The sequence below is a fragment of the Crocuta crocuta genome, unplaced genomic scaffold (assembly GCF_008692635.1).
Source record: "Crocuta crocuta isolate KB4526 unplaced genomic scaffold, BGI_CrCroc_1.0 scaffold7, whole genome shotgun sequence".
Taxonomy (NCBI): domain Eukaryota; kingdom Metazoa; phylum Chordata; class Mammalia; order Carnivora; family Hyaenidae; genus Crocuta; species Crocuta crocuta.
This window is the reverse complement of record NW_027531904.1, coordinates 11480653-11506089: the sequence shown is the minus strand read 5'-3', so window position 1 is coordinate 11506089 and position 25437 is coordinate 11480653. Positions and strand designations below refer to the sequence as shown.

At 61.9% G+C, this 25437-nt stretch overlaps 3 protein-coding genes across 5 annotated transcripts in view; 1 reads left to right on the top strand and 2 right to left on the bottom strand.

The window, feature by feature from the left end:
- Positions 1-25437, bottom strand: part of IDH3A (isocitrate dehydrogenase (NAD(+)) 3 catalytic subunit alpha) — a 207535-nt gene that overhangs the window by 17082 nt on the left and 165016 nt on the right. The gene's annotated exons all lie outside the window — the stretch shown is intronic.
- On the top strand, positions 7316-21210 carry CIB2 (calcium and integrin binding family member 2). Of its 3 annotated transcripts, none has more exons than XM_077774308.1 (6): positions 7316-7416; positions 11786-11820; positions 16631-16742; positions 18108-18255; positions 20251-20446; positions 20637-21210. In XM_077774308.1, exons 1-6 carry the CDS (start codon positions 7366-7368, stop codon positions 20656-20658), a joined length of 564 nt encoding a protein of 187 aa, XP_077630434.1. In that variant the 5' UTR covers positions 7316-7365; the 3' UTR covers positions 20659-21210. The 3 variants fall into 3 exon arrangements, with proteins under 3 accessions (XP_077630434.1, XP_077630433.1, XP_077630435.1); XM_077774307.1 differs by having other exon boundaries at positions 16606-16771; XM_077774309.1 differs by lacking the exon at positions 11786-11820 and having other exon boundaries at positions 16631-16771.
- Positions 21833-25437, bottom strand: part of SH2D7 (SH2 domain containing 7) — a 7146-nt gene continuing 3541 nt past the window's right edge. Inside the window, exons 4-6 of the mRNA XM_077774363.1 lie at positions 25221-25412; positions 23031-23660; positions 21833-22245 (exon numbers count right to left, since the gene is read on the bottom strand). Coding sequence (XP_077630489.1) covers positions 22195-22245; positions 23031-23660; positions 25221-25412 — 873 coding nt within the window. The 3' untranslated portion in view covers positions 21833-22194. The remainder of the gene's footprint in view (positions 22246-23030; positions 23661-25220; positions 25413-25437) is intronic.

The following is a 25437-nucleotide window of genomic DNA, read 5'->3' as shown; positions in this document are numbered from 1 at the left end:
AGGGGGGAGGGGGGCACGGAGGAGGGCACTTGTGGGGATGAGCACTGGGTGTTATGTGGAAACCAACTTGACAATAAACTATTTGTAAAAAAGAAAATGGTTTTAATCAGGATGGCAGCTTTTAAATTAATAAATCAGCAAAATACGTTATGTTTATTCACATGCCAAATGCTTCTTTTTACTTTTCTACAAAAGGGACACAAATTTATTCCAATAGACTTTCCCTAATTTATTTTCCTAAGTATTAGAACTTTAGTAAATAAATGGGCAAGGGACCTGAACAATCCGTCCACAGCCAAAGAAGCACCAATAAAGAAATTTTTAACCAACCTTAGCCATAATCAAGGGCATGCAAAATCTCTAAGAGTTAGAAACTTCTTTAGCCCTTTTACTAGAAAGTATGGATGAAATGCTGATGTCCCCTGCGGCCTAGTTGGCGGCGGGACGGCTGCACTGGGGGTCCCGGCCGGCCTCCCGAGTTCTGCGCTGCCACAGCCTTTCTGGAAAGGGCTCGGTGTGTCTTCACCTTTCACCTCGTATGAAAATCCATTCCTGAGAACTAATCCCTGGAAAAGCCCACGAAGACAAAGCCACCGGCACAGGGATGCTCACTGCACAGTTGTCTCTAATGTTAGTAACTGAAAGAAAAGCCGTCTTACCGACTAACGAGGGAACGGTCGCCGTTTAGGGTATAGAGTCGAATGCAGCCCCACGCAGCCCTAGAAGTGGTCCTTGTGAAGACTCTTTGGTGTCTTGGTAATTCTTTACAGCTCAGTGTTCAGAAAAAATAACATGGAAATCCAGCGTGTCTTCTCTGCTCTGCCGTCCCCTCTTCCTACGCGTGTGCGAAGGCCGGTGGGACCGACTCCCTCAGTCTTCCTCTCCATGAAACGCAACCCCCGTCTCCCATTGCCCGGATCAGAAGACTTGCGGGTCAGCTCGGTTTTTCTGGGGTGGAGCTAGAGTCCGATGGTCCCCCTTCCCGGGCCGAGGCCAGTCCTGTCCAGGCAGGACGAGTGCAGCAGCCTGCCCACGGGCCGTCCCGCTTCCCCCGGCCCCTCACGGTCCCCCTGCCTTAGGGATCCTGTTAAAGCGTAAGACAGACACCCCGCCCTCTGCTCAGAATAGCCAGCGACGTCTGTCCCTTGGCTAAAAGCCAGCACTCTGACCCCGGTGCCCAAGGCCCTGAGTAGTCTGGGCTTGCTCCCCGCCCCCGTCTCCCGGGCGTGCGGGTTTTCCCCACAACACGCATCCCTCTGTGGCACCAGCTGGTGTCCTACCACTTCACTCAATTCTGACGCCATCTTTCCGGAGACTGTCACATCCTGCGGGCCAAGGGTTCCGTCCTGTCAGACTGTCCCCACGACAGCACCGGGTGCGGGTCCGGGCAGTCCCTCGTGCCTCTGGCAGTCACCGTCGGAGCTCAGGGAGACACTTTGAGCAGCTGACTAAGGGCTGTCCCGAAGGTGCAGTGAACAGCCAGGTGCAGAGACAGAGGGCGGGGTCTGGGAGGGTCCCAGCTGCAGGAGCTTCTGTCTGTGGACTTGGGTGTGTCACCTCCGGCCCACGGCGTGTTCACCAACCCGGAAGTGCTCTGAACCTCATCCTTGTGGGACCTTTACGGAGGCTTCATCCCGTAGGCATGGTCAGCTTCTATTTCCAGCTTCTCTCTTAAGAGGATGAGAAGGGGGGATGAAAACTCCAAACTTCTGATCACGGCTGGATTTTTCTCTCGACCAGACCCCCTCCAGGAGCCCACCCAGGGTCGCCTCATTAGAACAAAAGACACTCCTATCCCTCACAGAGTTACAAAGGCTTCAGGGCCCTGTGTCAGAAACCAGGATCAAAGCTGTTATATGGTCTTTAAACATTTCAATTTAAATAGTGTGGTGTATATGTGAGTGTTAGTGGTTTGAACCCACTAACGGGCTGGGAAACGACAGGCCATGGCGAGCTCTGGCCCACCACCTCCTCTTGGACAGCTAAGAAGTGCCTTCACGCTTACACTTTGAAATGGCTCATAAAAATCAAAGAACAATTCTTTGTGAGACTTCGCGGATATAAATTGGAGCCGCAGTGCTGCTAAGTAACGTCTTGCTGGAAAGCAGCCAAGTCAACGTATCTGGTGACCTCATCCCCAGCAGATGGAAGTAGATGTCCCAGAGGCCATGCCTGTGGGGCCGGCAAAGCCTGAACTCTTTCCCATCTGGCCCAGACAGAAAAGGCTTGCTGGGCTATCCAGCAATGACGTGCAAACATTTTAGTCCTAAGACTGTTTCTCTTAAAATTTGAGGACCCGGGGCGCCTGGGTGGCTTAGTCGGTTGAGCGTCCGACTTTCGCTTAGGTCATGATCTCGCGGTTCGTGGGTTCGAGCCCCGCGTCGGACTCTGTGCTGCCTGCCAGCTCAGAGCCTGGAGCCTGTTTCAGTCTGTGACTCCCTCTCTCTCTGACCCTCCCCTGCTCACGCTGTCTCTCTCTCTCTCTCTCTCTCTCCTGGAAATAAATAAAACATTAAAAAAAAAAAAATTTTTTTAAAAATTTGAGGACCCTAACTTTGTTAATACAGATTATTAATATTGATCGTATTAGAAGTTAAAATTACACATGACCCCAACAGCTGTTTTAAAAATGTTTTAAATAATTGTAACAATAAACCTGCTATGTGTTAGCTTAGCTCACACATTTTTATGAAAAATAATATTCTCAAAGACAATAAACATTGAGAAGAGTGGCGTTATTTCACGTGTTTGCAAATGTCTTTAATGCCCGGCTTAATTTAGTGGAAGGCAGCTGGCTTCTCGTGTCTGCTGCTTCATGCGGCCTGCTGAAGCTTCTGGAGAATTCCAGAATTCTCGTGTCTGCTGCTTCGTGTAGCTTCTGGAGAATTCCGCCATGCACTTGTGAGAAGATGAGAGTGAAAACAGCAAATGATGTTTTACGTTGTGGGAAGAATAACGATGACCTCAGCCCCTCTGCAAAGGTCCAGGGGACTGTGCTTGGCCGAGTAGAGGCAGCCGGACTTTCCCAGAAGCCCACACTCCAAGGCTCGTTCTCAATGCATCCGAGGTACTAAAGCCATCCCAGCGGCAGAGGATCCGCTCATTAGCAAAATGGGTGGGCAAAGCGACTGTCCTTGCTCAGACAGCAGGGCTCCAGGCATGGAAGGTGCCACCCACGGGCCTCTACTCTCGGACAGAGCACGAGGCTCGACGGACTCTGGTCCCAGCAGGCCGTCTGGCCTCTGGGTCAGGCTGCTGAGTGAGGACACAGCGACCTGATCCCAAGTTGAAGGTTGTGTGAACCTTGATCTTTGAATATTGTCGCTTCTGCTTTGGACTGTTTCTCAGCACCTGTTAGGACACCTAACCACTCTGGTCACCACGCAGGTCACATAGCCACTGAGGACCCTGCTGACAGGTGACGGTCCGTGGCGCAGGACTCCGCCTGAGACGTCTTGCGTTGCCTCAGCCGCCCCGCTCCGCTCCAACCACGAAGCTCTGCTGTCTGCCGCTCACCGCTGGAGCTGACTCACATCCACGGCAAGACTGGGTCCAGTCCTGAGTGCCCTGCCCTGGTCACCTCCTGACAGACACCGCAGTGACCCCAGAGAGGCGAGGGGGCGGGGGCCACAGAGATGGGGATGCAGCACTCCAGGCAGGGGCTCTGGCTAGAGCAGGCCGTGCTGAGGGGTGAGTGTGGGGAGGGAGAACAGGGTCACAGATGTCCCGGAGGATTTTAAAGGCATCTGAAAGGACAGTTTGCAGGGGAGGCTGACCCATCTTTGCTCAACAACAGGAAGTCACCATCAGGTTGGCCCCATTCTCCGCCAGGAGCCTGGCACATCCAGAACGGGAGGGTCCAAAACAGGCCCACAGGGGCCATTCAGGGGCCATTCAGGGACAAAGTGGGCTCACCTCATTTGCTGAGCGCTAAAGGGCTTCATCACTTGATCCTCCAGCCGGAGAAGCTTCTCTAAGTCAGAATATTTGGGGAGTTACTTGATTCAGTGTGTGAACAGGCACAGGAAATGTATTCTTTTAAAGAACGTTGATTCAGTATTTACCAAGACTTTGTCCTAGACCCTGGGGATAGAGCCAAATAAGGTGTGGTGTGGCCGTCCTGAACCCTAGTGTTTGAGGGGAAATAGCACCTACTCCCCAAAAAAGAGACAGTCCCAGGCTGTGTATGCATCCATCCCAAATTAGTAAGATCTGTGTGCAAAATGCTGGCGAGACGGGAAGACAAGAAGACAAACTGCCCAGTGCTAGGACCGAGTCAGATTAAGTCGGCAGTTGCAGGCAAGTTGTGTATGAGATTGAGGCAGACCCAGTATGCGTGCCCAGAACATGAATAGCAGCTTGGGAGAGGCCAGGAGGCCAGGTGCTCTGTGCGCGGAGGCGAGACTTCTGGGAGCAATGAGGCTTGAATCGCCACAAAGACAGAGAAGTCTCAGAGCAGCCGAGTAGTGGCAGCGCACCCCAAGGGGGACCCCGAGGTGGGACAGCGCACCCCAAGGGGGACCCCGAGGTGGGACAGCGCACCCCTGGGGGACCCCGAGGTGGGACAGCGCACCCCAAGGGGGCCCCCGAGGTGGGACAGCGCACCCCTGGGGGGACCCCGAGGTGGGACAGCGCACCCCAAGGGGGACCCCGAGGTGGGACAGCACACCCCAGGGGCCCCCGAGGTGGGACAGCGCACCCCAGGGAGCCCTGAGGTGGGACAGCGCACCCCAGGGAGCCCTGAGGTGGGACAGCGCACTCCAGGGGGACCCCCAGAAGGTGGGGCAGCAAAGGCCTGGCCTGCAGGAGGCGTCTTCACTGTAGAAGACATTCTGCCCAGCCTTGGGCGTCTCCATCATAGAGATCCCCTCAGACTCCAAGTCGTAGAAGAACTGCTTGCAGACCAAGGACATTTCATCACAAGGAATAGCAGCTGGTGCAGGAGGGAAGAGGGATAGAGATTCATGTTTTATTGTAGAAGATCACTCCTCGGGCTTTGATCCCTCCCGTTTTCCTTCCAACTTTTAAAATAAACTTTATGGAGTGAGCAAGAAATGAAAAACGCTAACGTTTAATGAATGGAAAGCACCAGGCGCCACCCTGGGACCCTCCCCTCCCTCTCGTGTCGTGTCATTTACAAGAAGCAGCAGAGTAGGCGTCAGGCTCCTGGAAGCAGCGGTAACCCCGTGTTCCTGTCTCAGTGTAATCAAGACTGCAGTCCAGCTCTTCTCGGAGACTGTTTCTTCATCTGTGAAATGGGTAATAAGGCCAACTCGACAGACCTGAGAGGCGTCATGGAATAATCATATTTGGTAGTGTGAAGCATCCAGCACAGTCTTGGGCACGGGGTAGGTAATCAGTGTTTGACACTTCTCCGTCTGTCCACCCCCTTCAAACAAACACACCGCACATCTGGGACCACACCCCACATCTGGAAGCAGTGGAGACACATGATTTGGAATCAGAGAGGGAGGCTAGCGCTTTGTGTTGCCCCTTCCTCGCTGGGTGGCTCTGGGCAGGTCACTCTGCCTCTCTGAGCCCAAGGTTTCTCAACTGTAACATGGAAATGTAACTCGCCTTCCTCACGGCACTGCTGTAATAGTTTAGGACAGAGGGCCTCCTTTAGGGCAATGGCAGTAGTGATCACAAAGGTTTTAAGGGAATTTCCTTCACAGGAGTGTGAAGACGGAATCACAGAACTGAAAACAGTCCTCTTCACAGAGTTTCCGGCTTCTCTGCATGGAGCATATGTCACAAAAATACGCAAGCGTGTTAGAGAATATACCCGGGCGGGATCTGAACCCAGAATTCCAGCCTACTCAAGGGCAGCGTGGAGTCAAAGATGACAGGAAGGAAACGTGTCATAGTGATTGTGTCGTCTAAGGGGGCTTCCGTCTCCCCAGCTCTCACAAGGGAGAAAAGGGAGGTACAGAGAAACTCCGAGAAAGGTGTCTCTGCTCTAAAATTCCACATTCTCTGAATTTCTGGTCACATAGCCTGCCTTCTTGCCCACGGCTGAGACCCCCATCACACGTGGTCAACAATCCCCTGGGCTTCTGAATTGCTTCCTGCCCTTCTGATCGCCTCTCCTGATGCTTCAGATTTGAGCAGGGCGGCTTGTCTGTTTAGCTGATGGCTGCTGTTCTCACCTGGAGGTGACACAATGTTGGGAAACCCCAAACAGGTGCCTCTGGTAAAAGGAAAACGTAAAAACACCTGGGAATATCTGCCAAACGGAACCCCTAACCTCCAGTGTGGTCAGGGCCAGCAGCACCAGCGACGCCTGGGATCTTGTTAGACCCCCACCTTCCTGGCCATCCTGGACAAACGAAGTCAGAAACTCTGGGGGCGGAGCCTCCCAAGTGCTTCTAGAAAGGAACCCTTTATTTTTAAAGCATAACATCCTGAGTTCACGGAAGTCAGGTGTGGAACAGCGGGCTGACTCACACTTCCCAGCTGTGGGACCTAGAGTGTTACTGAACCGCTCTCCGCTGTTTCCCCACCTATAAAATGCAGATAATACCAGTAGAATCAACTGTCCTGGGGTTAGAAATAGCACGTGTATGGGTGGGATCCCTGAAAGAACTTAGCAGTGACTCTATTTGTTGTGGTCTTTGGCATTTGCTTAAACGTCCCAGGTGAGGCGCCTGGATGGCTCAGTCGGTGGAAAAACCGACTCTTGATTTTGGCTCAGGCTATGATCACAGGATTGTGGGATGGAGCTTTGCGACCGTCTGCACTGAGCTTGGAGTCAGCTTGGGATTCTCTCTCTTCCTCTGCCCCTCTCTTCTGCTGGCTCGCGCGCGCGCCCTCTCACTCTAAAATTTTTTTAACTCCCAGAAAACTTCCTGGCCTTTGTCACACTTCTCTGGACACAGTAAGTCCTGTAAATCCTCTCCAGTCTCACGTGTGCAGCCAAAGATGCAAAGAAAGGCTAGTGAATCCTGTCCGCCTCCCTAAGGAACCCAGGGGGCCCGACATGTCCTCCAGCGCAGCGGCCTGAGCTCCGCTCACCTGCAAAGAAAGGCCAGCTCACCCCCATCCTTTGCAGCGGGGACCCAGCTCGCCCAGCCGAAGCCCTGGCTCCACCCATCCTAAGCCCTGGCTCCGCCCAGCCGAAGGTCCTGGCCCCGCCCCGCTGGGGTCCTGGCCCCGCCCCGCTGGGGTCCTGGCCCCGCCCCGCTGGGGGTCCTGGCCCCGCCCAACTGGAGGACCAGGCTTCTCCCGGCCCCAGTCCTGGCCCCGCCCAGCTGGGGGTCCTGGCCACGCCCAACCGGGGGTCCTGGTCCCGCCCAGCTGGAGAGCCCNAGGCCGCGGGCTGGGGCTCCTGGGCTCCGGCGCCCTGGCGACGGCGCGGCGGCCGCCATGGGCAACAAGCAGACCATCTTCACGGAGGAGCAGCTGGACAACTACCAGGTGAGCCGGCGCCCGCCCTCCCCTGCTTTTGGCCGCGTGCCGAGGCCCCCGCAGCCAGTTACCGGGTTCAGCCTCTGCCCCTGCCTTCAGCATGGAGTGTGACCTTGGGCTATGACTTGCAGCCTCAGTTTCCCCACCGCTGCGTCGAGAGCGCTTTCCTCAGGGCAGTTCTTTTCACCCCCGTTCAGCCTCCTTACTCTTGGGCCCCAGCCCGCCTCGAACCCTCCCGGGCCACCTGTCCCGGCGCTCACCGCGGCACGCAGCTGGTGGGTCATTAAACGTGGGCTGCAGGGAGGGTCTCCCATCCCAGGAAGCAGCCGAGGAGACGGAGTCTCTCCAGAGCAGAAATGGCGTGTGGTCCTGTCTGGACGGGGAGTGAGGTGTGTCAGCCCCCAAGTTCAGATTTAAGTTGGGGTCTCCACCTCTGGCCCCAGCATGGAAATAATTGGAGCAAGAAGGCAGGCGAGGTGCCTGTCCCCACAGTCCCCTCCAAGGTCCTGTAGTCCCCAGCAGCCACCTGCTAAGACCCTTCTAGCACCTGCTGCCTCCAGAGCCAGGAGACTGTCCAGAGGCGAGACCCCCGAAGCCCTCCCGCCCTGGGGAAACTTCTGTGGTTGCAGGATGCAGCCCAGCCCCCTGACCGGCTGGGGGCCTGGCAGCCTCCAGGGCTCCTTCCCTGGGACCCCTTCCCCGCCCCTCCTTCCTCCCCGTGCGCATGCTCTGGGACACCCCTTCAGATGTTCCCTCATCCTTCAAGGCCCACCTGGGACGCCTCTGCCTGACCCCCCCGGGCAGGGGGGGCCTGTGTGGAGTGTGCTGCGGGAGAGAGGAACACCGGCTGTGCCTCCGTAGCCGCCTGTTGCCTTCACGAATATTTCTTCTGGTCGTGGGCCTAAAGCGTGAGCCCTCTGAGGCCCCTTCCTCTCAGAAGCCCTGGCCAGCAGTAACGGTCATCAGCTCCACGGGAGGCTCTGAGAAGGACCAAGGTCCACACTCATGAAGCACCTGCTGCGTGCCAGGCACTGGAGCGGATGCCCTCCAGGATCCTCACAGTGGGGAGGATCATCAGCCCCATTTCACAGAAGAGTAGACAAAGGCCAAGGAGCCATTCAGTGCCCAGCACGGTCCAGGCTCAAACTGGAATTTGAATTCTTTAATCCAAGGCCTACTGCTTTTGTTTGGAGGCAGGGCTTGGGTGTGCTCTTTGTCCAAGAGAAGCCAACCTTGTGAGAGTGCGGCGCACCCCAGGGGAGGCCACTCGCCGCCAGTGGAGGGCCGGGAGGCAAGGGGAACTTTTGCTTTGCACGGTGCAGAGATAACGCAGTGCTGGAGCAGGCCTTTGAAAGGTAGGCCCCGCAGGCCAGAAAGAGGCCTTCCCGCTGGAATCCCGTGGATGAGGCCCGGGAGGTGGGCACAGGCGAGCAGGGGGACCGGGCTCGGAAGCGAAGCGGAGCCCCGCGGGGGTGGGGAGCCTGGGTCTGCGCTCACACCAGCCTAGCATCGGGTTACACTGGCAGCCAGTCCCAGTGTTGGGCTGTGACCCTCCTCCAGAGCGGGGCAGGGTGAGAGACTTGAGAGCTGACGGAAACCTGAGAGCCCCAGTCTCCCTCCCTCTGCTCTCCAGCCAGGCTCCCAGCTACCGCCCCCTCCCCAGTTCTCAGGTGCCAGTGAGCCCCAAGTTCAGGTTTCTTTCCAGACTCCTCTGCCCTCCAGGTCCATCTCCCAGACCCCTCAACCTGCAAAGCAGGGCTCCTGGCCTCCCTCAGAACCCACCACCGCTCCTCCGGCCGTTTGAGCCTCGCAGGCAGCCTGCGTTTTCAGGAAGAGGGAGCCCTGTAACTCACCTGGGGGTCCCCTCCTCTAGCTCCCCAACACAGGACAGCCGAAATCTGACTGTGAGACCCTGTTCTCTGCCAGCACTGCCAGAACCCTGAGAAGCCTTTACGGCACTGACCGTGCTCATCCCGCACGAGCTGCCTCCCTGGGGTGAGTTCCAGGCAAGGTCAGCAGAGAAAAAGCAGAATGTCAGTTGGTGAGCAGGCTCGGGCAGCTGCGTTGCAACGTCGCACACCTACAGACAGCGGCTGCCGCGCGGAGAAGCTCCGTTGAGGCCAGTCAGTGCCTCTTGTGGGACATCCCGCAGCCAGGGAGCCCGCGTGACGCTGTGGAGGGTTTATGCGGGAAGGCCGCTCCTCATCCCGGGGCGCTGTGTGGGCACCCGTGGCGCTGGGTGTGGAATGCACAGCAGGGGCAGGACAGGAGTGGCCAGTGGCCAGTGGCCGTGGCTGGACTCTACAGCCAGTGGACCGCAGTCAAGAAGCACACACCCCAGGTTGCAGTCAGCCCCCTGGGGCTGCGTGTGCAACTTAGAGCAGGCCATTCAACTTCACTGAACCTCAGTTTTCCCATCTATAGAGTGGGGAGATAATGCCTGCCAGGGATGAGGATTGAACAAAACCCAATAACCAGAGCCCCAAGGGCCAGGCCAGTGGTAATCATGGGCGGGGCGGGGTGTGGTTCTCAGCCCCGGCTGCACACTGCAGTGAGGCTCTGTACTCTGACGCCAGGCTCCGCCCCAGGGATTCTGCTTGGATCAGTCTGTCCCGCGGCGGCGGTGGTGGTCGTGGTGGTCATGGTGGTGGCGGTGGCGGTCGTGGCGGCGGTCGTGGTGGCAGTGGGAGAGTGGGGGAGACACAGGGCTCCAGCATCTCCCAGGTGATTCTGCCCCAGAGCTGAGGCCCTCACTTTAGCAACACCAGCATCGCTGGGGGTGGAGGATCCTGTAAAGATTCAGATCCCTGGGCCCCGCCCCCAGAATTTCGGGTGCAGTGAGTCTGGACTGGAGCCTGAGAACCTGCATTTCCGCTAAGTCCCCAGGCGATGCTGGTGTGGCTGCTCCCGGAACCACACCTTGAGGACCATCATGTAGAGAGAGTGGTTGTGATGAGAGACCAGCGTCCTGTGAGGAGTTTTTGCATCTTTCACTCTAGGGCCCTCGGGTCAGGACATAGGGCATAGGAGAAAGGAGAGGAGAAGGGAAGAGGGGAGGCCAGGGACACAGAGCTCACAGGCCAGGGCCCCTCCCTGTCCCTGGTTATGCCGACACCCCCACCAGGTGGGTTGGGAGGGGCCGCGGACGGTCTATTCCTGAAGACTCGGCTAGGCTGCCTTTGGGGCCTGCTCCGCGTGTCTGGGGCCTTCAGGGAATCAGTCCACACAGCCCCCACCTGTCCGAGTCTGAGACCGTGGGTTCTCTGCCCATGCGTGCTGAGGATGGGGACCAGAGGAGCTGTTGCCTAGAGCAGAGGCTGGCCCCCCAGGAGAAGTCCCGAGGGTCCAGGAAAGGGCAGGGCACGTGAGGGCCTTTAGTCTAACTCCTGGGTGGCAGACTGGGCTCCGCGGGGCCCGGAAGTGCCCACCAGCTCCCCCTTTCCAGCCCTCCCGCAGGCACCTCCTCTCTCTGGGCTTCCTGGGCGTGCAGTCCAGCAGCTCTGGTGCCAGTGGCTCCCGGTCTCACCCAGGGCAGGCCTGGCTGCGGCTGTGAGCCCATCAGAGCCGGCTCCGCTCAGCTCACTGCCCCGGGGGGTCCCGGCGCAACACGGGCAAAGGCGAAGGGGCCAGAGCAGGGATATGCACAGCAGCCCTTCACTGCTGGGGTCTTACTGCCTCCATACCTCCCACCGTGGCCTGGCAGCCACCTCCAGCAGGCAGGCCAGCCTGTGGACAGAGGACCCCGGAGACCAGCTTATAACTGGGCGACCTTAGGACCCGAGCGCTGCCCCCACCCTGAGGGCCCCAGCAGCCGCCACGCTTGCCTCCTTGCCTCCCGTCCTCCCCTCGCTTCCCCTCACCTGGCGCCCACCGCCTCCCCATGTGACCTCCCTGTTCCTGTGGCTTCAGATGCCACGTCGATGCTGGTGCTTCCCCAGCCTGTGTGCCCGGGACGCCCCAACTCTGCACCTGGGGCTCTGCCCGCAGCCGTTGGGACACTCCCGCATGCGAGGCGCACACCGCATGCCACGCGAGGCGGGGCACTGTTCTCGGGCTGCAGCGTGGGTGGCGCCCCCTGCAGCTGAGACCCTGCCGGCCTCTCCTCCTGGCTGCTCCCCCTTCCCCCCGCCGGGCCGCAGAGCAGGCCACAGGTCAGCAGCTCCGCCTCCGGCCTGTGCAGCCCGAACGTGCGCACCCCCGGGGGTGCCTCCCGGCCCCCACCCCAGGTCGCAGTTCGCTGGGCCGTGTTACAAGCTTCAGGAGGCAGCCTGTGGGCCAGCAGGAGGCGTCCGCCCCAGGCCGAGGCGCGTCCTGAGAGGTCCCGAGGGCAGGCGGCGCAGGGCCTGCAGCGGACTGTGTGTGTGTTTTCCCTTCATAGGACTGCACCTTCTTCAACAAGAAGGACATCCTCAAGTAAGTGTGGCTTCCCGATCGCCCACCGGAGCTCGGCCGCGGCCGGGGCCCTCGCTGAGCCGGCCGCACGGGCTGGCACTGAGCGGGGCCGAGCGCAGACTGCTGTGAGCTGGAGAGCTTCCCGCCCCGCCCGGCGCCCAGACCCTCCCGCCAGGAATCGAGTGTCTCCGTCCTGCGTGTCAGGCACATTTTCGTTTTATCCTCCCTGCGACCTCGTAACAGGAGAACCTGCTTTGCCGTGGTGGGGGGGGGGGGGGCTGGACACAGAGGCCCGGTCTTCAGGCCCCTTGCTGTCTGACCGTGTCCTGAGATCTGTGAGGCTCGGGGTTCCGCTAATGCCCTGTGGCTCCAGGTCTGATGTCCCCGTGTCCCCGGGAGGCCCAGAAGGCAAAGGCCCGGCCTGCAGGCCCCCAGCACCCCTGAGCCGCCCGCCCAGGGCCCTTCCCTTTCCAGGACAGCCCCTTTCTTTGGGACGGAGGAGGTGGGCTTCGGGGGAAGAGACGTAGGGGGTTTGGCAGCCTTAGAGCCCCAGGACCAGGCAGTGAGCACGACCCACAGGATGGCAGGCCCGGCCCCTCGGGGCTCACGGGCCCTGTGCCTGAGCTCCCAGGTGGCGCGAAAAGCCGGCAAGGTCACAGGACCACTTTCCGTGGAGGTTGATGGCGGGGGGGCTGGGGCTGGAGCCGCTTCCCGGGCGAGCTGTGCTTTGTCACGGTCCTGCCACTCCGCTCCCGCGGGCCGCGTCGCCCTGGCCTTCTCCTCTGCCCGGCTGCCCTCAGCCGGCCCCCGGGTCGACAGGGACACCCACTTCTCCACCTTGGAGAGACAGGGCGACGGGCAGAGCCCCGCTGTGGCACCAGCAGACCCGGGCCCCATTCCTGCTTCCTAGCTCAGCGGCCCCCGGCCAGCCGCAAGCCTCGTTTCTTCTGTAAAGTGGGGACGCTGACGCTGACCTCACAGCGCAGCTGACAGCTGGGAGCCCAGGGCGTGGTGTCTGCACAGCGAATTGGTCTGTGGCTTCTGTGACGTGTGGGGTGGGGTCCCTGTCTGGACGCGATGGCCTCAGAGCTATAACAGCAGCCGTGGTCGGTGGCGTCCTGGACGTGAACGCTCAATGAACCTCGCCACGTTCCTCTGCGCGTCCCCTCCCCACCCCCCACCCCCCGGAGAGAGCCGCTCTGGCCGCTCGTCTTCCAAGGCCTGTGGCTATTCCTGCCCTGGTGGCGGAAGCTGTCCTCGCTGCCTGGCCCCTTCACCTCTGGTGCCACTGCATTCCCGTACACCCCTCTGGAGCCGCCTCTGTGGTCGTCTGTGCCGTGAGCGCCCCCACCCGGGGGCCCCGGGGGCTCACGGCTCACGTGCTCGGCTCCCCCCGGAGTCACGGTCAGCCGGGCCTCAGGCTCCCCGTGCCTGTCATTGGGCACAGCACCTGGTAGCCACTAGTGAGCACTTGTAGACCGTGTGGGTGAAGGAGGAGCAGGCTTGGCTGTGAGAGAACATTCCAGGCTAGGAGCAGCGGGGCCAAGGACTTGGGCCTGCTTCACCTCACCCCTCCCTGCGGCGGTCTCGCCGACAGCAGCACGCTTGCCCATGGTGCGGGCGCCGGGCGCGAAGGCCAGGCCAGGCGCTAGACTAAACGCGGTAGGTCTTTGGCAGTGTCCCTTGCCCCCTGGCAAGTGAGGAGCCCCAGGCAGATGGGGTGCCCCATGGTCCTGGCCTGCCAGTTCTGAGCCCTGCAGCACCCCGGCCTCTGTAGCTTGACCCAGAGTCGAGGCCAGGCCTGGGGTCCACACACGGGTAGGACCCCTTCTGGCCACGTGGTGTCCCTTCCAGCCTGAACTGCCCCTGCTTCACTCAGGCGCTGCCACTGTGTTAACACTCACTGGGGACCCACGGGACCTGGCCCGGGGTGGTTGTGTCAGGACGGGTAGGGGACAGAGCACCTGCTGTGGGTCATTCCTCGTGTCTGCACTGTCGCCCTGCCCCCAGGCCCCTGTGTTCAGCGCCGCATGGGGCTGCTTGTGGTTTTGTGGCCCAGCCGTGCACCCTCAGCAAGGGTGGTGAGAGCAGGCAGCGTGTGGGGCCGTGGCCCCTGGAAGAGCCACGGCAGCTCCTTCGGTCTTGGCCCCTTCTCTTTTCTCCAGCCTTCTCTCTGGGCCCCAGCAAGGGCCAGTGGCACCTACCAGGGACTGACCACCCCGGCCAGGTGAGCCCTCTCCGCTGTTCACACCTCAGGTCGAGGCCGGGCAACTGAGGCCCAGAGCCCAGCACGGCAGTGCCCAGCAGGCTGCCCACAGAGCCAGGCCCCAGCCCTGCCGAGTGGCGGGGAGGAAACCCGAGTGCAGGGTGTCCTTTGCAGCAGCCCTGGGTCACAGATAAGCATCGAGGTCCGTGCCTCCCCCGCCCAGGTGGATCCAATTGCGCGGAGCACAGAGCGCTTCCAGCGTCGCGGAGCCCCCACCCCGCCCCCTTCCTCCCCACAGGCCGGAGGTGCTGCTGGGTCTGCCTGTGCCAGGACCCCAGTCCTCGCCCCTCGGCGCCCAGAGGCCCAGCCGCGGGCGCCCCGGCGTGTTTCCCTGTGTGTCAGCGTTCCGTACTCTGGTTTCTCAACCTGCTAAAAACTCTGTGGGCTCTGTTTTAATTACTTAAGTGTTTTATTTTATATGTGGTACATGATGACTGTAGAAAAATTCGAGAACGGGGTGCCTGGGGGGCTTAGTAGGTTGAGCGTCTGACTCTTCATAAGGTTTTTGCCTCTGTGTGTGTGTCGGTGGTCCGCTGGGGTGCCAGCCGTGGGGCTCAGCGGGCAGGGTTCTTACTGAGCTTCTGAAATGACGGGGAGGCGCCCCCTGTCGGCCCTGTGCTGTGGGGCAGCTCAAGCAGCACAGGCATGACCTCTGCCCCGGGGTCTTGGGACAGGACCAGCTTGCCTTGCACTGGGGCCGGGTGACCGTTCGGAGTTTCCCCCACAGTGATTCAGCCTTCCGAATTCTCTTTGAGTTTTCCTTAAAATAAATAAATAAATAAAATAGCATCACCTTCGTCCTGGAGCCAGGGCAGGACTTGGCCTTCCCGCCCCAGGGGACACCCGGACCTGCCAGCACTCAGCCCTCTCCCCAGCCCCCGGGTAGGGGCCCCCTGGCAGGCAGGCAGCTAAGGGCCGGGTGGCCTTGCTAACACCACCCTCCCTGACCCCCAAGTGTGAGGACAGCGGGACGGCGTCTGTTTGCTGACAGGGAAGTCCGCGGGGTCCAACCTCAGTCTGCCGCCCGGCTCGTGCTGTGGCCGCCCCACATGCCTTCGGAGGTGGAGGGCAACGTCCACGGCACCCAGCATCGCACCCCGCACGTTAAAGGTCAAGGGCAGGGTGAAATGTAACGGCAGTTTAACACGTCTGTCAAGTACAGGAAACCGGCTGCATAAATTGTGATATGTAAGTGCTGGTTCTGAGTTTGGGAACAGTAAACAAGGACGGGGTTTCCCTCGACGCTGAGAGCAAGAGCAGAGATAGCCCTTGACTGGCCCTGGCGGCGAGTCCGGGCCCCATCCTGTCACTCCGGTATCTGCTGACCCTCTCCCCCCGAGGGTCGGGCTTGGGATTTCCCTCCAGCTCCGTGTTTCTCAGTGATGGCACTTCCACGTGATTCTGGGCCATTTTCGGGAACTTGTGGCTGGGGGCATGGCCTTATGGTGTTTTGCTCTGCATTCACGTGCCGGCCAGGGTGGCCTGATAGAGAGACCGGCATCCGCCTCTCAGGGTGCTTTAGGGATTAAGCTGGGTAATCCACACGGGGGATGGACCCACAGCCTGGCACAGGGAGCACCCGCTAAACGGGGCTGGCATTGTGTGTGTGCACCAGGCAGATAGTCAAGTCCCCGGCCCGAAGGGGCTGGTGGCCATGCTGCAGGTCTCCCGTGGGGGCCTTGGGGTGTGTCAGTGGGTCAGCCACTTAGAGCACTGGCTTTGGGTGAGCAGGGCAGGCGGGGCCGGGGGCTCTGGGGCCACTTTGGTCCAATTCCCCAGAGTCCTGGGCCTCCCCTTGGGTGGGTCGCCCACCTCACCCCTGGTCAGTGTCCCCTGCACTCGCGTCCCCATCTGACAGCACGTCGTGGACACAATTTCATCTGACCTAAGCTGCATTTGTGTGGGGTGGGAATCGGGGGCTCTCCTCCGGGATGTTGGGGACATCAGAGGACTGAATAACGGGGGTGGGGGGCTCCCTGTGAGTCAGTGACAGGAGGCCCCACACCCCGGAGGGGCCTCATGGTGCAGACCGGCTTGTGTTCTGGGGCCTCCTGAGCACGGACTGCGCAGGGTGGGGAGGCGGGGAGTGGCTGGGGGCCTGGCTCTGGCAGGGCCAGCAAGGCTCGACGGCTAAGGACCGGAGAGCAGTGGTAAAGAATTCCTGCCCTGGATTTCCAGGCCATCGTTCCAGCCACGTGCCTCGTACTTACAGTTGTGTGGCCCTAGGCAGATGGCTCTTAACCTCTCTAGGCCTCGACTTCCTGCACGGATAGCTGGGGGCGCAGCGCACCTGTGTGCAGAGCCGTGGGAGACTTGGTGGGGTGATGCCACTGGCATACGGAAGCCCTTATAGGGCCCGGGGGGGGCATGGAGAAGGGGGGCGGGGACACAACCTGGCCATCAGCACAGGGGCCTGCCGCCCCCTCCCAGGCCCCACATCCTGTGTGCACAGCAAGGCGAGGGGGTCTGCGGTGTGGGAGGCTGGGTGTGGGTAGGGCAGCACCGGCCGTCGGGCTCAGGGGATGCACCCCCCCCCCCAGCTCTTTTCCTCTGTGTCCCTCGCAGGCTGCACGCACGGTTCTACGAGCTGGCCCCCAACCTCGTCCCCACAGACTACAGGAAGAGCCCCATTGTCCACGTGCCCATGAGCCTCATCGTCCAGATGCCGGAGCTCCGGGTACGACAGAGGCCGCTGCTGCCGGGCAGGTGGGCTGGGGGGCCGGCAGCGGAGGCCCCCAGACCTGGGTGGAAGCCGGCTCAGCCCTTGGTGGCTGTGTGGCCCTGAGAGGGTCACTGAACCTCTCTGTGCCTGTTTCTTCCCCTGCACTCTCTGAATGAATGAGTTCCACGTGCGGAGGCTGCATGTGGGTGGTCAGCGCTGCCCTGTAGTCCATGCTCACCTGCTTTGTGACATGGCTGGTCGGCTCTGCATGGCCAACCTTGTGTCTGCTCTTCTAGATAACTCCTGTCTTCCTGTCTGGCATTAGCCTCTCACAGCACGGCTGTCCACACCATCACTTCTCAGACTTTAACATGCACAGGACTCGCCTGCAGATCTTGTCAGGGTCAGCAGGTCTGGGCCAGCAGGTCAGAGCCCCCAGGTCTGGGCCGGCCGGTCAGGGTCAGCAGGTCAGGGTGGTGGGCACCAAGATTGTGTTTTCCAGCATGCTCCCAGGTGAGGCAGATGCTGCTGGACCCCAGACCACTTAGGTATTTGACACAAAGGTTTCATTTCACGAGCTCCTTGCCCGTAGGACGTCGAGTGCACTCCCACAGTAGGGAAGGCTGGCATTCAGGGCACGACTCCACACGGCTGCACGACTCTGCCAGCGACTCTACCAGCAGCCCCTCGACAACCCTTGGGTCAGGGCACCACATGGCAACCACTCCAGCCTGTGTCCTGGTTGTGACCTCTGTCCCGAGGGACAGTGAGGTACCAGCGTGGCCGTGGCTTGAGGGGTGGGCAGTCTGGCAGCAGCCTCTCGGGCTGTTCCAGAGCCTCCTGGGCTCAGCACAGAGTGGGGGTGGCCCAGCCCAGCTGGGGTGAGGGCTCCAGGAAACATGAGCCCCCAGAGACTCAGGATCAGAGGAAGGAGTCGCGTGTGGCTCCCCAGAGTAGGTGGCCCTGGAGGTGACGGAGGCCTGGGCTCGGAGTACTTGTTCCGGCTCTTTTCTCTGAGCCTTTGGGGCCCCACTCCTGCCTGGCAGGACCTTGGCCTGACCTGGCATAGCCGAGGGCTGCCCGTGCCCTGAGCCTCCTCTTTTCCTCCCCATGGCAGCAGCACCCCCATGCGCCCCTTGGGGCAGTGGGGAGCACACCCCGACGCTGCTCCGTGCGGGTCTGAGCAATGGGACACGAAGCGTGGTGGCCGGCCTGGCGCCCACACCTCTGTGCCTTGTCCGCCCTCACAAGCCAGTCAAGCAGGTGCAGTCATTCTGTTTGCAGGTGGGACAGGGCAGGGGGTTCAGGGGGTTCAGGGGGCCAGGTCACTGGTCCAGGGGCGTCCTGCACCCACACAGCCACCATGGCTGTTTCCTCCAGGAGAACCCCTTCAAGGAAAGGATCGTAGAGGCTTTTTCAGAGGACGGCGAGGGCAACCTCACCTTCAACGACTTTGTGGACATGTTCTCTGTGCTCTGTGAGTCGGCTCCCCGAGAGCTCAAGGCAAACTACGCCTTCAAGATCTACGGTACGGCCCGCAGGGGCTGCGCTGATGGTGGTGGGGACACTCGGGGACGCCGGGGGCCCTGGGAGCGTGCCTGTCCTGTGGGGACAGACAGTGTGCGAGCGACACTGCGGGGTCCTGGCTCCTGGCGGGGGCGGGGGGTCCCTGGACAGGACAAGGCGGGGGCGTGCCCAGTGGAGGGAGTGACAAGGAGGTGCCAGGCCTGGGGAGGTGAGACACAGGTGGTGTGAGCCCAGGGAGGTCACAGGACAGGCTGTGAGGAGCCAGCCAAGGAGTTTGGACCTGGTGCCCAGGACTTCGGGTCCACTGCAGGGTTCCGGGTAAGGCAGGACAGTTTTGGGCTCTGGAGAGGTCACTGGGCGTCCTGGAGGTGTGGACCAGAGGCCAGCAGCTGGGGAGGGGGCCTCTGCCAAGCAGCGCGGCTCCCAGGGCCCCCACACCGCACAGGTGGAGATGGGCAGCCTGGCTTCTCATCCCAGCTCCTCCCACAGCCGTGGTCACACGGCCACCAGAGGGCGCTGGGCCCCCAGAGGAGAGCCCCTCACAGGCTGGGCCTGCCCAGGGCAGGTAGTCCTCAGTGGGGACATCGAGGCCCAGGGAGGGGCTGGGACCCGTCCTGGACCACAGGAGCCACGGATACACCTCCTGTCCCAGCACTTTTGATCAGCCAGTGGCTCCCGAGCCTCTCAGGCTTTTTCACTTTGTAGCAGGCCTGTCCGTTCCAGAGGCCTGGTCTGGGCCCACGCACGCACCCCTTGTGGTTGCTGGTCTGCCCTCCAGTCCTGGGGCCCCGGCATCGCTCCTGGGGAAGGCTGTTGTCTGCCAGGCGGGGGGGGGGGGGGGGCGGTGCAGNGCTGGGCAGGCGGGGGCAGGGAAGGGGGGCCCAGGCCCCTTGCTGCCCTGGCTGCGGGACAGAGGGGGTGCGGTGCTGGGGAGAGTCAGGGCCCCACTCCAGCAGGGGTCACCCCTCCTGCGCCTCAGCTTGTGCACGTGAAGCGGGCCCAGGAGTCCAGCCATCAGCCAGCACGTGTGCACGGAGCTTACTGGGCGCCCCTGTGGGGTGGAGATGAGTCCTGCCTGGCCTGTCCCGGAGGCGGTGCCGTGGGCCCCAGGGGGAGGCGCTGGGCTCTGGAGTCCAGCACCAGCTGGGGCTGTCCGTGCAGGGCCCTGCCGCTTCGTCGAGCCCAGTGGGGACCCTGCTGGGCCTGCCAGTCGGCTTGGGTGGGGCAGGGGCAGGCGGCGGAGCCTGGCCTTGCCACCAGCAGCCACCTCTTCACTGCAGCGGCTGGGTGTGGCCCGCGCAGGGGCTCCGCAGGCAGGGCCCAGAGGCCTGGAAAGCCCCCCTGAAGGTGGTGTTTGAGCTGAGACTTGAGGGACCAGTGGGAGTTTGCTGGACAGACAAGTGGGGGGCAGTCTGGACAGAAGAAGGCCAGAGATCTGGGAGCGGGGCTGGAGACGGGGGCACATGTCAGGGTCACTGCCGTGAGCCACACGCCTCTCTGGGCTGTGTGGCTGCGCTGTGGGCAGTGGGCTCAAACCATGCGCCCAGCTCTGTGCACGAAGGCCAGCCTGGGCCTCCCTCCGACGGGCTCCTGAGTCTTCTGATGCCCTCGGTGCCTGGCAGGCGGCCTGCGGGCGGTCGCATGGTGCAGTTTAGAGAGGGGGGTGCAGACTGGCCAACAGGCTCGGTCGGTGGCCCGGCTCCCGCTCCAAGCCACCCTCGGACCTGGATTTAGTCACTTGGCCTTTCCTCTGTTCCAGGGGGGCACAGGGCTCGCTGCGGGGTGTGGCCAGAGGGCCCGGTGTCCCCACAAGCCTCAGATTCAGACTCTGAAGTATCAGGTTTGTACCCGTGGATGCTTGACGGGGTCATAAATGCTAACCTGGCAGATGTGATGCCTGTGGGTGAGGCCCCTTGGGGCCCCAGAGTGAGAGTGGCCTGAGGGCCGTGGGGTGCCAGGCGGGACCCCCGGCCTGAACACCTCCACCTGCCCGCAGACTTCAACACAGACAACTTTATCTGCAAGGAGGACCTGGAGCGGACGCTGGCCCGGCTCACCAAGTCTGAGCTGGACGACGACGAGGTGGTGCTCGTGTGCGACAAGGTCATCGAGGAGGCCGACCTGGACGGTGACGGCAAGCTGGGCTTCGCCGACTTTGAGGACATGATCGCCAAGGCCCCCGACTTCCTCAGGTGTGGCCCTGTGGGCGTGGCCGTGGCTGGGGTCCCAGGGACAGCTGGGCGCCCAGCCTCCCGCCTTGTCCTCGGAGTCGGTCAGTTGTGTCCTCCGCTTCCTCCCTAAGGGACCGTCCAGCGCTGGGCCAGGGCCTGTTGGCTTTCTGCCAAGGGGCCCTCACCCAGACGGCCCTTCCTCTTTTTCTAGCACCTTCCACATCCGGATCTGAGGATACTGCTGAGGGTGCAGGGCCCAGAAGCTGATCATCTGGCTCTGCTGTCCACACAAGTGACCTCCAAGCTGCCCAGAAAAGACGCTGTGGCCTCTGGGGTTGTACCCACCAACACGTCCTCGGCCCTTTCAGCAAAAAATCCGTAACCGAGGAAGGGGGGTGTGAGGGCAGGGCCCTTCCCAGACCCCCGGCCCCGCCACAGGCCCTCCTCCATCCCCCCGAGCTCCCCAGACCCCCGTCCTCTCCCCACCAGAAGGAGAAGGCACAGGCCTCGCGACGCAGGGGATACAGACGCGTCCAGTGCTGGGCAGGCGGCGGGTCCCAGTGGCCCAGGGCACAGTGAGAAACAAGAGACCGAGGCTTGACGAGCTGTGGGGTCTTTCTCCAGAGCCCAGCGTGAAGCTGTGTGGACGGCTCCGTCCCCGTCCCTGGTGCTGGGCCCCGGGCGCCCCTGCCCTCCCCAAGACAGAATGCTCACTGGTGCGTGCTGTCCACACACTTGTGAGCTCCTGGGAGTAAAGCACGTCCGCGTCCCTGTGCTCTGCCTGCCATCGTTACCCTGGCCCTTGAAATCCCACGACTAGCGCGTCACCTCAGGGTCAAGCGTTGCCCTCCTGCTTTGGGTACAGACTTTTTATTTCAATGCTTGTGTCTTTGAGAGGAAGACACATCGGTGCCCCAGATCTCCAAGGTGACAACCGTGTCCATTCCCCTCATGGCAGCGGTCATTCCAGTGACAGTTTGTGGAGCGCTTGCTAACCCCATGTCCAGCCCCGGGGAGGTAGGGGCTCCCAGGGCCCCACTTCTCGGGGGAGAGGCTGCCAAGGACAGAGTCCCCACAGGTGTGAACTGAGCGAGCTGGGGACCGTGGGCGGGGGCCCAGGGCGCTCTCCCTGGAGAGGGTCAGTCAGCCCTCTGCCTCCGGCGCCTGCTCAGTCTTACACAAGGGGGCACATGGCTAAGAGGGGAGGTGGGACGCAGAAGGGACCCTGTGGGTGGGGACCCAGGGGGCGCCGGAGACGGGGTGCCTGCGTCCAGAGCTGGCCCTGGGGCAGGCCCGCCGGGGCCGGTCTGGGTCTCGGGAGAGGTCTGCCAACTACCCTAGAGGCCAAGACTGGCNAGGGGTCGGTGCCCGGGCTGTCGCCGGAACATCGAGCCGCCGGCTGCTCCCCTCTGGGCCTCGGCCTCCCCATCTGCACCAGGAAGGGCTGGATCGGGGTCTGCCGGGCTTGCAGGGTGTGGCTGGGATGAGGGCCCCCCGGGTCCGAACTGGGGCCTGGCTCCGGCCCCCCGCCCCTTTCTGCTGACGGGAGGGAACTGGCCGGGGCCTCGGGGTGTCGCTCCACCCGCGGGACAGCTGCCCCAGCACAGGGCTGGCCGCGGGCTCGGCGAGGGCTCAGCGAGGGCCATAGGGTGAGGGGCGGACGGGCGGGCCGCTCAGTGAGCTCAGGCCTCCACCCCCCTGGGGGTGAGTGGGGGGCCCTGGGGAGTCGGGGTGGGCAGGGGCTCCCCAGGAAGGCCACCTGGCTCTCCTCAGGATCTGTGCTTCTTGTCTGTGAAGAAGATTCTCCGGAGCTTGTCAGGCTGNCCCCTGGCAGAGCTGCTGGTGCAGAGCCCTGTGAGGCCCTTGGGCTGGGAACCCAGCCTTCGCTGCCCAGGCCGGAGCAGCTGCACGTGCCTGGGGTCCGAGGCCGGCCCGCGGTGTAGGCAGAATGTGTTGGGGCTGAGGCCCTCTGCCCACGGGAGCCCCTCACCAGCTCCCCCTGCCCTCCACCCCGCCCTCCTGACTCCACTCCCCGTTCTCTTCCTGTCAGACCCTCGGAAAGGACAGCTGCGTTCGGCCGTGTCTGGGCCGTGTCCTCAGCACATGACCGCGTCTAGTGTGATCTCTGGGCAGACACGCTGGTCACAACCAGGACCAGGCTGTCCCACAGATGAAGGAATGGAGGCCCCGGGCAGGGTTGCTGAATGAGCACGCAGGGTGCCCAGTGAAGCTTGAGTTTCAGATAAACGGGGTGATTGCAGAACTTGGGACACACTCTTTGCTAGTTTCCTGCCAGAGAAACTGCTGTGCTCAAAGCCGTGTGGCTGGGGAGTGGCTGAGCTGTGATGGGGCCGAGGCAAGTGTGACCTGCAGCCTCAGGGCACCTGTCACCGGCTCTGAGACCCCAGCAGCGGCCTGGACAGGAAAGCTGGTCCGCAAACGAAGACCCCTTGGGCCCAGAGACACCCCCCCCCAAGCACCTGCAAGCATATGATGGAGCTGGGAAATCTCTGGGCCCCTCTGGGCAGTAGCAGCGACCTGAGCTGCTCATGCACGAGGGTCCCTGTCACCCACTGGCGGCCGCCCCTCCCACCGCGGGGCCCACCTTTCGTGTCCGCCCAGTCTCCCTGCTCCTGGCCGCTGGGATTTGTTCGTAGGTGTTCCTGGACCCGGGGGGCCCCGAGGCGCTCTCGTAGCCGCAGTCTGTGGGTGGCGGCAGCTCGCGGGACGGGGCACCGGCTGAGCCGCCCCAGCAGACGGGGGCCTGTGCACAGCCACTGCCTTCGTGCTGTGGCGCGTCCCCGGGCTCTGGTGGGCCGCCCGCCGTCTGCAGCAGCTCATACGTGTCTGCAGAGGCGCCCTGGGCGCTGGGCCGAGCCCCGGGGCTCAGCTTTGGAGACGCCTGGCTCCAGGAGGCGGCGGAGGGTCCTGGGGCCTCAGGGGCGGGGGCCAGGAGGTGGCCCCGGTCCGGGCTCACCCCAGAGAGGGCAGGCCCTGGGCCATCAGGCCTGTTCTGGCCTCCATCCGAGAGTCTCCTCAGGGCCTCCTTGCCTGGGGAGCCAGCCCGGCTGCCAGCGGCGCCCGGGCCGTGCCTGCCGGACAGCTCCACGCCCAGGCCTGGCCGCGCCTGGGTCACCTTCCTCAGGTCCGAGTAGAGGATGTCGCTGGAGCTTCCAAAAGACTGGCTCAGAAGGAAGGCACTCCTCTCGGGGAGGGGAGGCACCCCGACAGGGACCTGAGCGGACGGAAACGGGACCTCTTGCACGTGGCCTCGTGGCTGAGATGCCCTCGGGTAAACGGAAGCTGTCTTGGACAGACTGAGACCCCCGCACTGCCTCAGTTTACCTGCTACGTGTCAGCACTTACTGACATTCAGGTCTCTGCCGGACCCCACGCTCCTGAGTCTGGTCTCTACCTTGGCATTCGAGGCCTGCTGTCAGCATGCACGTGTGTCCTGGGCTGTCCTCCCTCCAGAGCCCCCCGAGCCCACCCACTCGCTGCTCCCCTTCCCTCAGAACAGACCACCCCGAGTTCGTCGTTTGTGTATTTATTCCACACATGTTTGCTGCACAAACCGTGTGCCGTGCAGCGTCCCGGGTGCTGGGGACTGAGTGGTGAGCGGGTTCCCGTTCTCAGCAGGGAGACGGGCCAACAGCCCACTCTGTTACGTCATTGAACGTGACCAGTACGTGATCAGAGGCCACGAGGTGATCAACTGTCAGGTCAGGATCGCGGGATGGAGAAGAGCAAAGCAGGGTGACAAGACAGACAGAATGACGGGTGTGAAGGGGCATTTGCTGCAGCCTCAGGGGTCTTTCTGGAGAAGTGACATGCAAGTGGAGAATGGAGCGCAAGCCATGCAGACATGTGCGGGAAGGGCACTGCGGCCGGGGCCCGGCAAGTGCAAAGGCCCCGAGGTGGGAGCGAGGTTGGCGTGATCAGGGCAGGTCCACAGCCAGCGAGGCTGGAGAAGACTGAGAAGGGGGGGTGTCAGGAGCCCCGCTGAGGCCCCCGCGGGCCCTGGGGAAGGCCTCCAGCCTGGGGCGGGCTGTGACCTGCTGTGGAGGAGGAAACCCTCCCTGCGCCCCTCTCAGGAGGTGAGGTGGAGGGAAAGTAGCAACTCACAGGCATCTCACCTACACTTTAGAGGAAGTTTCAGCCATTTTTTTTATATATAAGTTTTTTAAAATATTTATTTTGGGGCACCTGAGTGGCTCAGTCGGTTAAGCTTCTGACTTCGGCTCAGGTCATGATCTCGCAGTTAGTGGGTTCGAGCCCCGCGTCGGGCTCTGTGCTGACAGCTCGGAGCCTGGAGCTGCTTCAGATTCTGTGTCTCCCTCTCTGCCCCTCCCCTGCTCGCACTGTCTCTCTCTCAAAAATAAACATTAAAAAAAATATTTTTGAGGTGGAGATGGGCAGAGAGAGATAAAAAGGACCCCAAATAGGCTCCGCACAGACAGTGCAGAGGCAGACGTGGGGCTCAAACCCATGAACTGTGAGGTCATGACCTGAGCCTAAATTGGATGCTCAGCCGACTGAGCCCCCAGGGGGCTCCTTTCAGGCATTTCTTACTCATTTTCTCACTCAAGCCTCAGAGGAAGCTTAGGAATGGTAAACTGAGGCGCACAGCTAGAAAGGCCCAGCCAAGGCTTGAGCACACCCGGCGGGCCAGAGGCAGGCCTGGCATAGGTGAGCCCGCACCTCTCTGGGCCTGGATCTCACGCCCCACAGCCCGAGGGCTGGACCTGGGGGCGCAGGCACAGACCCGGCCCCCCGGGCCCAGAACCGTCCTCACCGCCAACCATTCGTCCTCAGAGAAGCTGCCGGAACTGGCATCCAGGCTCTTCTTTGCGTGCAGGAAGGACACCTGCGGCTGTGGACGGGGCCCGCGGCCGGCAGCCTCGTCGGGGCCCCCCGGGGTGGGTGCCCGGGCAGGTGGGGCTTCCAGGCCCGGGGTGATGGCGTCGTACAGATCGCTGGCCTCTGGCTGGGGCGGCGGGGGCACAGCAGGC

Excerpts from the sequence above, each read along its gene's own strand:
- CIB2 (XM_077774307.1), top strand. The coding sequence starts at position 7,366 with ATGGGCAACAAGCAGACCATCTTCACGGAGGAGCAGCTGGACAACTAC. Across the intron at positions 16,772-18,107 it reads AGGCCGCTGCTGCCGGGCAG|GAGAACCCCTTCAAGGAAAG; the intron begins GTGGGCTGGGGG and ends TGTTTCCTCCAG. Across the intron at positions 20,447-20,636 it reads AAGGCCCCCGACTTCCTCAG|CACCTTCCACATCCGGATCT; the intron begins GTGTGGCCCTGT and ends CTCTTTTTCTAG.